General features: G+C 44.6%; 1 protein-coding gene across 1 annotated transcript in view; it reads right to left on the reverse strand.

Annotated features, from left to right (window-relative positions):
- CACNA1I (calcium voltage-gated channel subunit alpha1 I) overlaps positions 1-12334 on the reverse strand; it is a 592517-nt gene that overhangs the window by 204720 nt on the left and 375463 nt on the right. The window contains 5 exon segments of the mRNA XM_029587119.1: positions 5214-5337; positions 7348-7448; positions 9205-9294; positions 9296-9631; positions 9869-10065. Coding sequence (XP_029442979.1) covers positions 5214-5337; positions 7348-7448; positions 9205-9294; positions 9296-9631; positions 9869-10065 — 848 coding nt within the window.

A 12334-nucleotide genomic window follows, 5' to 3' on the forward strand; every position in this document is an offset into this window, starting at 1 on the left:
GGACGTGGCTAAAGGCTTTCCCGCTGGCTTACTCAGAGCAGAGCAAAGAGTAGGGACGGGGAGGGAGGATTGGGCACGGTAGAGAGGATCTTCTCAGGAACTGGCAGGCGAGTTGTGTAAAAGAGGGGCTGGAGGGAACAGAAGTGTGAAAAGGGGGTTCATGAAGTATGTGATAGAGGCTCTGGGAGCTGGGGAGGGAGTAATGTGTGTGTGAAAGGGGCTGGGAGGGACAGGGTATGCATGTGGTAGAGGAACTGGGGGAGGATGGCTTGTGTGTTGTTTTTGTTCATTGGCTCTTGGGATGGGGGGATGAGAGAGAAAGCATCTAAGATGAAGAGGGGAGGAGAGAGAAACAGGGCTAGGGTGGGGAGAGGAAGGGCAAGAAAAAAAACAGGGTGGTGAACAAGAAAGAGTGTGGATGAAGGGGGGGGGGTGAGCAGGGAGAGAGAAGGAATGGGGCTTGCAAGGGGAGAGACTCAGGGAAGGAACACCTACCGGATTCCCACTAAAATCCAAAAAGCCTCCCTCCCCTCCCCTCCTCTGCCCCAGTCCCTCTTCCTCTCCTTCCCATCCTCAATCTTCCCTTGTTCTACTTCTCCAGCCATTATCCTCCCTCCTTCTCTTCCTTTTCCCTCTTTCTAATCCTGCCTCCTTTTCTCCGCAACCCCGATCCTTCCTCCCTCTCCTCTCCCCATTCCTGAGATCTCCTTTTCTACTCCTCCCCATACCAATATCTGAGATCCCTCTCCCCATAAAAAATCCCAAAAGAACAAAAATTTATGATACAGATACACAAGCAAGGCTGGAAAAACCACTTTATTTTTATCATGCCAAATAAATGCACATTTAATGAGGTCAATTGTCAAAACTGCAGGGCAGCTGCAAAGTCTGCAGGTACTTGTATCTCAGATTTTCCACCAGTTCTCAAAGAGAAATCACATATATTCTTCCTTTGAAAATTTCCCAAAGGAAAAAAGTAACCACAGAGATTTGCATCCACAGGTACCTTTCAGGCCAAAACAATTGAGTGTTTATTTTGAAAATCCTTAACTACCAGGCCTAACCCTGCCCTGGGAATTCTAACCAGGAAAATGCGGTTAAATGCACGTATGTTGTTAGGAAATCTTCAGCTGGCCTGTTTACTAGTTAAATGACTTTTGAAAAATTACTCTCTTAATATGCAAAATGATGCAAATGTATGCAGTTTGCTGCAGAATTCCCACAGCATTTCAAAAATTTGCTGCAGAATTTTTAAATTCTTGCCACAGAATCCACCTGTGAGCTTCCACAGGAAACTGGGGGCTATGGCTGTAACCCAGGGCTTCCCAAACCTGTCCTGGGGACCCCACAAGCCAGTCGGGTTTTCATGAGATTCACAATAAATATGCATGAAATAAATTTACATATACTGAGTCTCCATGGTATGCAAATGTATCTCATGCATATTCATTGTGGATTAGAGATGTGAATCGGAACCGGAATTGGTTCCGATTCCAGTTCCGATTCACATCATTAATTTTTTTTTGTGCGGCCCAATCGCGGTTTGTTTGTCGGCTACGCCCGAGCCGATAACAAAAAACCCACCCGACGCTTTAAAACTGTTCCCTTAGTTTTCCCCACCCTCCCGAACCCCCCCAAAACTTTTGACAAGTACCTGGTGGGCCAGTGGAAGTCCCGGGAGCCATCTCCCGCTCCTCGGGGCCGTCGACTGCCACTAATAAAAATGGCACCGATGGCCCTTTGCCCTTACCATGTGACAGGGTATCCGTGCCATTGGCCAGGCCCCTGTCACATGGTAGGAGTAATGAACGGCTGGCGCCATCTTTAAAAATGGCGCGGGCCATCCAATGCTCCTACCATGTAACAGGGGCCGGCCAATGGCACGGATACCCTGTCACAATGGTAAGGGCAAAGGCCATCGGTGCCATTTTTATTAGTGGCAGTCGACGGCCCCGAGAGCGGGAGATGGCTCCCGGGACCCCCACTGGACCACCAGGTACTTGTAAAAAGTTTTGGGTGGGTTCGGGAGGTTGGGGGAAGCTAAGGGAACAGTTTTAAAGGGTCGGGGTGGGTTTAGGGATTGTTTTGGTGTGACGTTTTTCCCGCCCTCCTCCAAAACGATAAAAGAACCCCAGGAACAAAATCATGGGGTTCTCTTATCGGGAGCCCCCCGATTTCTGACGATTTTGAAAATATCGTCTTGACGATATTTTCGTCTTGATGACGACAAGAAAAGCTAAGTCTAGCTTAAATATGGACAGTAGCTCTACCTGGGATTCCAGAAGTTGTAGTTTTAACACTTGAACTAGATTGGAATCTCCATTTGTAGTCACTACCATTAGCATTGGTATCCCAAGTTGAAGATTGTAGACCAGGCACCTGACACCAATCACAGCATTTGGATTCTAATTTCAGTCACAGGCAGGAAATGACGCACGCACATGCACAATATTCCAGCCTCCAGCCAGTAGAGGGAGATCATTAAACACTGGAACCTCTGCGGTAGGTGGTGAAAAGATCTGGCAGTTTAGTGTTGTATGGTTGCGGGTTTTAATAATTTGCTATGTATTGTTTATTGCGCTGTATCTTATGTACATTGTTGTTTGGTGTGTTATCGTGCGCCATTGCTATGGCATAATTGTTATTAATTTTATGCTGTGCACTGCTTTGGATGGCTTGGTTTTACGAAGTGGGGGAAGCATCGTATAAACTTTAAAAATAAATAAATGTAACTCCATCCCAGGGAGCTGACTGCACTCTGATGGGGCCATAAAAGATTTTGTTCGTCTCTTAGGGGCTGGGTTACTCCAGCTAGCTTTTCCACAGTCTCCCTGTCCCCCAGGATCGGGATTCTTTGTTGGTGGGGGGAAAGCACTCCTTTCAGGGCCCAGAGTGACAGAGGTGACTCTTACTAATTTCTTGTCCCTGGGAGAGGGCTACTCTCCCTCCACTGTGCATGCTGTGAGTGCCAAATAAAACATTGGAGCCGCTGGATTAGTAGTCTAAAATGTAAGCCTTTATCCTTGTAAAAGTCAGATGAAATATGGCATAAAACGTAGTTCTTAGCACCACTGAAGTTCTATTTTGGTGCAGTTCTTTTCCCTCTGTTCGTGCAAGTGTCTCAGTTATCAGGGTAAGGGAAACATCCAGCCTCCAGGATTTGGGCTGATTCCCAAGTGGGAAGGTATCCTTTAGTTGGGCAGGAAAATCCCTTCCAAAACTGATAACTGGTTAAAAACACAGTCTCTGCACAGAGAGGTCCAGCCCTCTCCCCTCCCCGCCTGATGGGTGTCCTCAATTATCTCAAGTGGTTCTTTACTCACAGTTAGCTGCTCTCCCTTATTCACTTTCTCTCCTCGGACGACGAGTCCCTGATGGGAGGGATGTTCTCTGGCACAAGCACTTCTAGTTCTTCCTCCGAAGGGGCAGGAAGAGGGGGGCAGCAAAAACTTCCTCCCAGATATTTTAACAAAATTCTTCTTCCCAGAAACCGAAGTAAACACCAGAAGGTCCTGGCACCGGGTCACCACCTTTCTTCTGTCCTCATGGAGGGAGAGGAAGGACAGATCTTCCCTAGCCTGGGAATCCCAGAGAGAGGGCTCCCCCACCGCCCTCTCCCCCAAGCAGTGTCCAGGGGACCCACCAGACGTCTTACAAATAAAAAGTCTCTTTAGGCCCAAAAATAAACCTGGGATACAGACCCTACCCACCAGGGAGTGGATAAGCAAGGCAGATCCCCGACCCGTCTCACAGACTCCAAGCAAAGTTTGCTTCAGGCCTAAGAGAAGGCCCAAAAGTTGAAGTCAGACAAAACACTCCAGCACCTCCTATAACTTCAAAAGTAACTCAAACTGCCCCCAGAGCTCCCAGGAGAGAGCTGCTTATAAATCCTTCTAAAGGGAACGGCTATTTCAGCTCCCTCAAAGGGAGGGACTGTATAGAATGGCTCCTCCTCCTTACTCACTAACCTATACTGTACTATCTGAACCAGGAATTATCCAGGGCTTACTCGTAATGAGACTGGAGGGTCCATCATAAATAATAAATAAAAAGTAGTAGTTGGGAAAAGGACTATTAGTAAATTGTTATGGATTATATTCTAATCCCTTCTGCACTGAAGGAATTCAGTTTGTCACATTATTTCAGCTGGCTGGATGCTGATTCTCATTTCTGACCTGGTTCATCAAATCAGTTCCAGGTGACTCTTTTGGATATGCACTTGGCATATAAATGCTTTAAAATTACTGCCAGAAGTTTTTTGATAGACGAGAGAGATCCTTTACAAGAAATGTTCCCATCTGCCCCATGACTCATTGGTGACTCTGATCCCAGGGAAAATACAATCTCAAAATAAAATAAAAATTAACTTATTCAAAACAGAGAACCAAACTTTGGGCAAATTCAGTTTGCCTAGAAAATTAGGTTTATAGCTGACTTGGAAATTCAGCCAAAAGTTTGAGCTGGGATGGGCCAATTTGAACCAGACTGCAGTCTGCCTTTTGATGTTGCCTCTAATTTTTGAAAGACGACATGGGCAAAAATCTTCTTTTATGCAATTTTTATGTTACATTCAAATGTGTGCACTGGTATAATGCAAATAATATTGGGATTTCTTGTGTGCACTGTTTTGCCCTGTGTTTTGGTTCATGGCCTGTGTGCATGCACACAAGGACACAACTTAGAAGCAATGGCAGCTCGACACACACTGACAGCCTATTCCAACAACAGAGGAAGCTCAGCATACCGTACGCTGACACATTGGTTCTTCATAGTATGCCATCATCTCTTTGATAACAGAGCACACAAAAAGCTTATGTGATGAACCTATTTTTATGAGTTACTTAAAATAACAATAATTAAAAGCAATGCATCAAACACAAACATTATAAATATTCGTTTACAGTATTGTAATAAGTGCAAGTGATGCACAAAGCATTCATATAACTATCCCCCAGGAAAGCCTAGCATGACAGCTGCTTGCTTTAATGAGTGAGACTCTAAGTTGCTGTGGCTCTGTGGGGACTAGCAAATATATTCTGATCTTATGTCCTCTTGATATATAAAAGGAGAACTAGAACACCAGCGTACACGAGGAGGTAAGTTAACAAGGGCTGGCCCTGAAATTTAACTAATTAAATTAGATAAGCTATGTCTCATCTTCCAAGCACCTGACTGCTTCAGACCAGAATGGAAAAGTGAAAGGTTGCTCTCACCGTGCTCTTCTGCTCAATCTGAGGTCTTTCAAGTGCAATAGTGATACAGTTGAGGAAGATAAAAGCCAACACAACGTAGTCGAAAAGCTTGTGAGCAATAATTGTCTGGCAAAGGATGCGAAACCTGAAGAAAAAGTGGAAAGTGGAAAATCGTGCTTCGAATTAAATTCATTGCATTATTTAATAGCGTGAATCGAAGGAGGGGCAATAAGTAATCTCATTATTACAGAAAGGGATCATCCGCCAAATCAGTTACAACTCCTTTAATTCAGAGCTACTGTAGAGATCTTGATTTGGTGTGGGCAGGGTTTCAGTTTCAAAGGCTGAGAGCCCAGGCAGGGGCAACGTTAGAACTAGATTTTGATGGCAGAGAATAGGGAGCCAATGGGGCTACAGTACCACCACCTATTGGCAGTCAGCACGGTGCCAGTGGTGTTGCAGTAGTGCTGAGGGTACAGCTCAATGGCAGTAAGTATGAAACCCATGGGTGGGGTCAATGTGGTGAAAGTGTGGAACTCAGGAGGCTATTTGTACTGGGGTAGCACTTAACCTGGTGCTAGGGTAACAAGTTTATATACACATCTGGTAACAACTGTGTAATCCTACAGAAGACAAAGCAATCAACTGTTACCAAGTGGCAGGTCATAAAGCCTGAGATTGTCTTGTTTTTTTTTCTTTAATTTTTGTTTTAGAATGTTACTTCCATTTTCCATATGTAACCTGAGGCTTGTAATTTTGAATTTCCCACTGCCCCTGCAATGCATTTATACTTCACTTTGAAATGTATTGCGGCGGTCCTTTCGCTCCTTTACAGCACAGAGTAGCCAAGGAAAGTTTGTTTGCAACCGCCAAAGTCTGGCTGCTACAATTAGGAAGGTGATGGGATAGCTGAACCTTGCATCAGAGCACACCAGCCAGGGAAGAAACAGGCAAAAAGAGTGGGGAAGACAAGGCCAACCCAGGGACAGCACATGATGAATAAAGTTAGGCAGACAAAAGCCTAGGAGCAGACAAAGGGAGTCCCTTGATGGCGCTCTAGGAGAGGGAGGGAATGGACTCCAATCCCACCAAGAGGAAAAAACAAATGTAACAAAGAAGCAGGGATGACTAGCAAGAAACCACAAAAGGAAAAATATTGCAGAGGAGAGAAATGACTGTCATAAGGCAAAGCTCCAGCTGAGAAAGGAGAGGAGAATTTGGAGGGGGGTAGCCAGAGCAAAGTAAATTCCCAGGACATATAACTGGTTTGTTTGGCAGAAAGTCAAGGACTGCGGTCGAGAGCACAGGAAGAGCTTGAACGGAGTTAAGTTCCATCTTGTAGGGATGCTTAGTCATTTAAAATGAAAGAAAAAAACACTGACAATAGTTTCTATTTCATTTTTGACATTTCCCATCCAAACCAACACAAAACCAAACAAAAATATTAATTGGGTTTTTCCATGTTGTTGTTGGAGAAGCAAGGGCTGGCACCACAATCATGTTTAAACCTCGTGGGTAACTTCCTGTCTGCTGATCTTCTCTTGTGAGATCCGCAGAAAGGAACTATGTGCCAGCCACTGAAGTTTAAAAAAGCTCATGTTGCAGGCAGGGCTGCTGACTAGCTGTCAAAAAGGAAAGGAGGCAGTCTGGGGGCTGCTGGCAGAGCCCACCCACCGGTGGCAGAAGACAGCCAGAGCTTCAGAGCTGCTGCAGATAGAGGGGTCAGAGAAGTGAATGGATGTTGGTAAAAGGAAGGGCACAGAGCTGGAGATGAGGAGAGAGGGGATGGGGGGGGGGTCAGTCACTGCTAGTTGGACTCCTGCAGGAGGGGAAATATGCTGGGGGAGGAGGTATGCTTGAGCCTTTAGTTTCTATTACAGTCAACAGAATCTCAGAGGCTCTCATTAATTATATTAGAATGAAATGACAGGAACAAAAATAAAATTCAGATGGCATGAACAAATGAAACAAATGGAAAATGAAACGAAAATGCAAACAAAACAATTTTTTTTACCTGCATATCCCTACTATTTTGCACCTGACCCTGACTGTTTCAGCATTAGCTGGAAGTCCTGCTAAAACCATGTTCTCTTAGAAGTATCTTAGACAGAGCGAGGATACTGCTCAACCTGACACCCATTCACATAGAACCTACCTGTTTTCAGGTGAGAAAAGGAACACGGACCAGTCTTGACGCACCTCGCACCAGTCTGGGCGATACACTTCAATCATCTTCTGGATGCGGAAGCACAGGCTCTGAAGGTGAAAAGAGAACAATCCAGAATGAGTTACTCTGTCAGGATTTCATTTCTACCCATTTCTCTGAGGAATTAAAACACAGGGAGGGTAATTTTTTTAACAGCCCGCATAGTACTGAAGTCCGCATAGAAACTACAAACAGACTTCAGTCCTAATTTTCAATGCGGACCCACACTGTGCAGCATATATGGAAAAGAGAAGGAACAATGCTATTAATAATCTAAACAGATATGCAAACAGCACAACAGAAAATTCTCAGTGGCTTGACCAAGGTCAAACACAGAATCAGTGGGAAAGGGGATTTGAAGCCAAGCCTCTGCAGTTCAATGCCCTAACCACAAGACTGCAGCTAGGAGACCTCTCTTCATAGGGTGCTGCATTTATCCCATCCCTGCTCTTTCATTTGACTTTACCTTTCCCAAAAGTGCCACTGCAGGGAGTGTATGGTAATGATTATGATTCCATTAATGATTCCAGATTAAATTGCTTTGTACCAAGCAGAAGTATAAGATTAAATGTGTTTGATTCATTTGAGGACTCTAGTTTACTGCAAAAAATAAGTATTCTGATTGCTGGTGCTTTAGTTAACTTTGGGCTATGCGAGGTCTCTGTCTAAGGTCAAGAAGGCTAGCTTAAAACTCTTTGAGGTGCCTCTAAAAAAAAGCAGAAGCAGTTAGATACCAGGACAGAAGCAGTATCAACTTGGAAGATGAGAGACAGGGGGGAGGGGAAAGAGGGAGCACGGAGAGATTTAGGGGGCAAGTTTGAAACCCTGTGGGGGACTGCAAGCTCAACCTCAAAGGGAAACCCCCATGTGGGGGTTCCTTCGAAAATGTGATGGCTGCGGGAATGAGACCCAAACCTTGGCACCCGCTTTGAAGCCGAAACTGCTTGCGAAAGTTAATTGTAGGGCTTTCAAATTGAAAACCCCATGCATGCTCTCCCTCCTCCTTTTTTGGCCACGGGTACAAAATAACCCCATGGGAGAGGGACATTGTTTAGTGGGTCTCTTTCTGTGGGTAAACAGTTGTTTTTCTGCAAAAAAAAAAAAAAGTGTTGAAAATTATTTTCTAAAATATAGAGGTTTTCAATTTTAATTTGCTAAAATGCTAGAGGTGGGCTCCTCTTGAACTTGGGATATCTTCGGTTAATTTTGAGTTTGAAGGGGAGAGAACTCAGATGGAGGTAAAGGAAAAATTCTTATACAGGTAAGAGGGTTTTGAAGAATGACTATACAATTGTGCTGAGAAATCAGTATAGATTGGAACCCAAAGTCCAGTCACGCTACAGGGATTCTTCTGTCCTCCCCTGCAACCTTTTCACCGTTTTATTTTTTGCCCTCCGATTCCTCCTCCTTGCCAGCATGCCTAGGTGGCTCTGGGAATGCCTGATAGCCCAAGAGATATAGGGGGCGTATCCTCTAAGGCACGCCTTCAATGTTGTTTTTAATGGCAGTCAACCTTCCTTCCCCCCTGAACTCATCACCTCTGCGGAACACACAAAACCCAAGCAGCCTGGACAGATGAGGGAACCCCTGCACTGCAGGGTATCAAGTTGCACCCTGCGTCAAGGGGTGGCTTTTTTCCATTCATTTTTATGATTTCCATTACAAAGCAAATACTCAAGACATATGCAGAGTGTTATTGCATTTACTGTTTGGCTACAATATGCTTAGTTTAGTGTCCCTTTTAATCTTATTTGTGAATGTCAGACACTAGAGGATGGTCATAACTCACAGTTGCATGATACTCACATAATCAATTTCCTCTTCATCCTCCCCTTTCTCTTTCCGGCTGTTCATCTTTGGGAAGACCTCTTTGACGATATTTGGAGTTTTTCCCATTACAATCCTGGTGGTCAGCAGGCATTGTGTTGCCCTTCCTGCTAGCCCTCCGGTTAGACAAAAATGGTGTGGGCTCTGTTAAATCTGCTGAGTCTTTGGTGTCCAGCGAGAGTGTCCTCCGATGCTTTATGCTCGAGTCCCTGTTGGTTCTGGATCCATTTCGCTGCAGCTCATCTTGGGTCCGGTGACATTCCCCAGAGAGAAGAGATTCATGTTCTGCTGAGGGAGGTCTTGGTTTCAGGCTGGGACGTCGGCTCATGCTGTTCCAGCTTGAACGGCGACTTCCCCAAGCTCCAGTACGGCTCCATGCACCATAGTGAGATGTGCGTGACCCGGTCTACAAAAAGAGATCATATTACTGGTTAAACGTCCATTAAATCCCTTTTCACTCCGTCAATATTCTCCTCTTCTAATCAATTACTGAGACTCCACATAGCACTCTGATAATGCATATTAATCCTGTTCTGCAATACTCCTGTTATTCTAGTACTGGGATCCTGCATACAGTTCTGCCAATATACCTCAATCCTGACCTGCAGCAATCCCTGCTAACCTCATGCCTCACTCTACTCACCAGTGACCTTTGATCATACGTCATTCTTCCCAATGACATCACACTGCTCTTCCTTGATCCAACAGCAATAAGGACCTGATCCCGTTGCAAAGAATTTCTTGAAGAGTTTGCAACCCCAGCTGTGATTGACTGGTTTGGAGAAGGAACAGGGTCAAGGTGACCATTTGGAGTCATAGGGATGACACCAAGCTTTGGGTCTAGCAATAAGAGAAAAAGAAAAAAAAGCTATCAGATTCAAATATCAGCCAGTCGATGCAACTCTCATGCAAGGAATGTGAGGAGCTTTTGCAAGAAATTATTGACTAATGTGGACAGCCTTATGACTAAGTGACAGTGTTACCATATCGGGGGAGTGGGTGGATTCAATTCCTGAGCCCGATGCTCCTCAAGCTGACCAGGACTGCTGCAAAAGTACCATTCATCATCCCTGATGAAAGGAGTTCCAGAATTTGCACAATGGCAACACTCAGTGGCTGGTCCCAGAATGCACACACATCAAGTCCTGGAGGGAATTTAGGTCTGTGACTCCTGATTGAGAACTGTCACTCCATTGGCCGAACTAGATGTGTGTGTGTGTGTTTTTTGAAGGGGGGGGGGGGGGGGGGGGGCGGGAGATAAGAGGTTAAAAATGGGGAAAACACCATAAATAATCATAAATGAAGACTCGTGGCGCTATAGCCCCAGTAAATTCTGGTTCTGATTGAGCTGGAAGTCCAAAGGAGCAGGATGAAATTAAAAGAAAAAAAATAAAAAATTATTGGTCAAATACTAAAAGACAAGGGGCTTTCAAAATTGTAAATGATGACAGCATCAGTCAGGCTAGTTATTTTTTCATAAACCATTAGGGAAGGGGTCCTTGTACACCATGAAAGTGATAGTGTATGCATGCAAGACAATTTTCAAACTCATTCACGTGAGTAATTAGTGATTTAGCCGGGTACAATAGCTTTCCATCCACAGCGTATGTAATTTTAGCTACGGGAAAAATATATATTTGTGGGGAGAGGGTTTCAGTTGGGGAAATGAAACACTGCATGCACTATTCCACCCTCACTTGGCTGCCTGCACACATTAGCAGATGCAAAGCAATTGAAAGCATTCAGACACTTTCGGCGGGTGCACTTTGCACTCGATCGTTTTCAAGGTGCAGCAACGGGGTAATTTCTCTTTGATGATTTGCACAAAGTACGTGTGCATTAAAGCCACCCACGTAGTTTGCCATTGCCTGGGCTATTTGAGAATTGTGCTCTCTTGGGAATCAGGTGTAGTTCTGGCAATCGCATGCTGCTTGGCTGCCCAACACGAGCCTGACAGAATTTACCACCCTACCCCCCAGTGATTGGGAGCAAGGCCACAGCCAGTCTGCAATGTAGTGCATGCGGCTGCTTTGCATGAAACATTTGTATGGCGCCAACAACTTTGCTACAGTCCCAATTCAAATGAAACATCAGTGAAGCCTGATACTATAGTTAGTAAACTATAAAAAAAAACAAACAAAACCAGGCACCAGAAGTAAAATGGCTGAATCAACTGAAAAAAATCCCCCATACATTTATTAAGCAAAATTCTTCCTTCTTGGTATCTGTCATAGAGAGGGTTTAACATAACACAGCAGCATATGAAAAACATTTCCACAATGAGAACCTGAAGATAATGGCAGGTAACCACCACAGGGCTCATTTTTGTCCTGCCTACTGCAATAGCACAAAATCTACTTGGTTGCAACCTTTATCCTTGCTTTCCTACAACTAAGGCTCCTCTGTGTTTATCCCATGCTTTTTTTTAATTGTGTTACCTCCATCACATAAACTGGGGGACTGTTCCATCCATCCATCCACCTGCAACTATGAAGAAATGCTTCCTTAACAATGCCCTATTAAGATTAGCAAAATGGTGAGATCACTACAGGAAAAAAACCCCACATATCCTGTCTCATCCTGGCAAAAATAAAGTCTGGCAGTTACAACACAATATGATGATGAAACCCAGAGATGCAGATTCCCATTCCATCTAAAACACACATTGTGTTACCTTTAGCTACTGGTTTTCAATGCACTCCTTGGGAGAAAACCAGCCAGTCTGGTTTTCAGGATATCCACAATGAAGGTGCAGGAGATAGATCTGCACACAATAAAGGCAGTTCATGCAAATTCATCGCCTGCACATTCTTTGTGGATATCCTGAAAACCAGACTGGCAGGGTGCGTCCCAACGACTCAGTTGAGAACCACTGCCGTAAGCACTCTCTTTACACTGTAAGAGAGTGCCTCAAAACTGCAGTCAAGTGATGGAGAGCATCTCAGTTGCAGGTTGGAGAAGGGTCTGTTACCATGGTAACAGCATCCATGAAAAAAAGTGCCTCTCTTGCTCAAACAATCTCTTCACGATATAATAGAGACAAGGTGTCAACTTCAAACCTTAAGCCACCTGCGTTGATGACGCGAATCACTTTTAACGGGGTTTCGGC

Source organism: Rhinatrema bivittatum, chromosome 2, assembly GCF_901001135.1.
Source record: "Rhinatrema bivittatum chromosome 2, aRhiBiv1.1, whole genome shotgun sequence".
NCBI classification, from domain to species: domain Eukaryota; kingdom Metazoa; phylum Chordata; class Amphibia; order Gymnophiona; family Rhinatrematidae; genus Rhinatrema; species Rhinatrema bivittatum.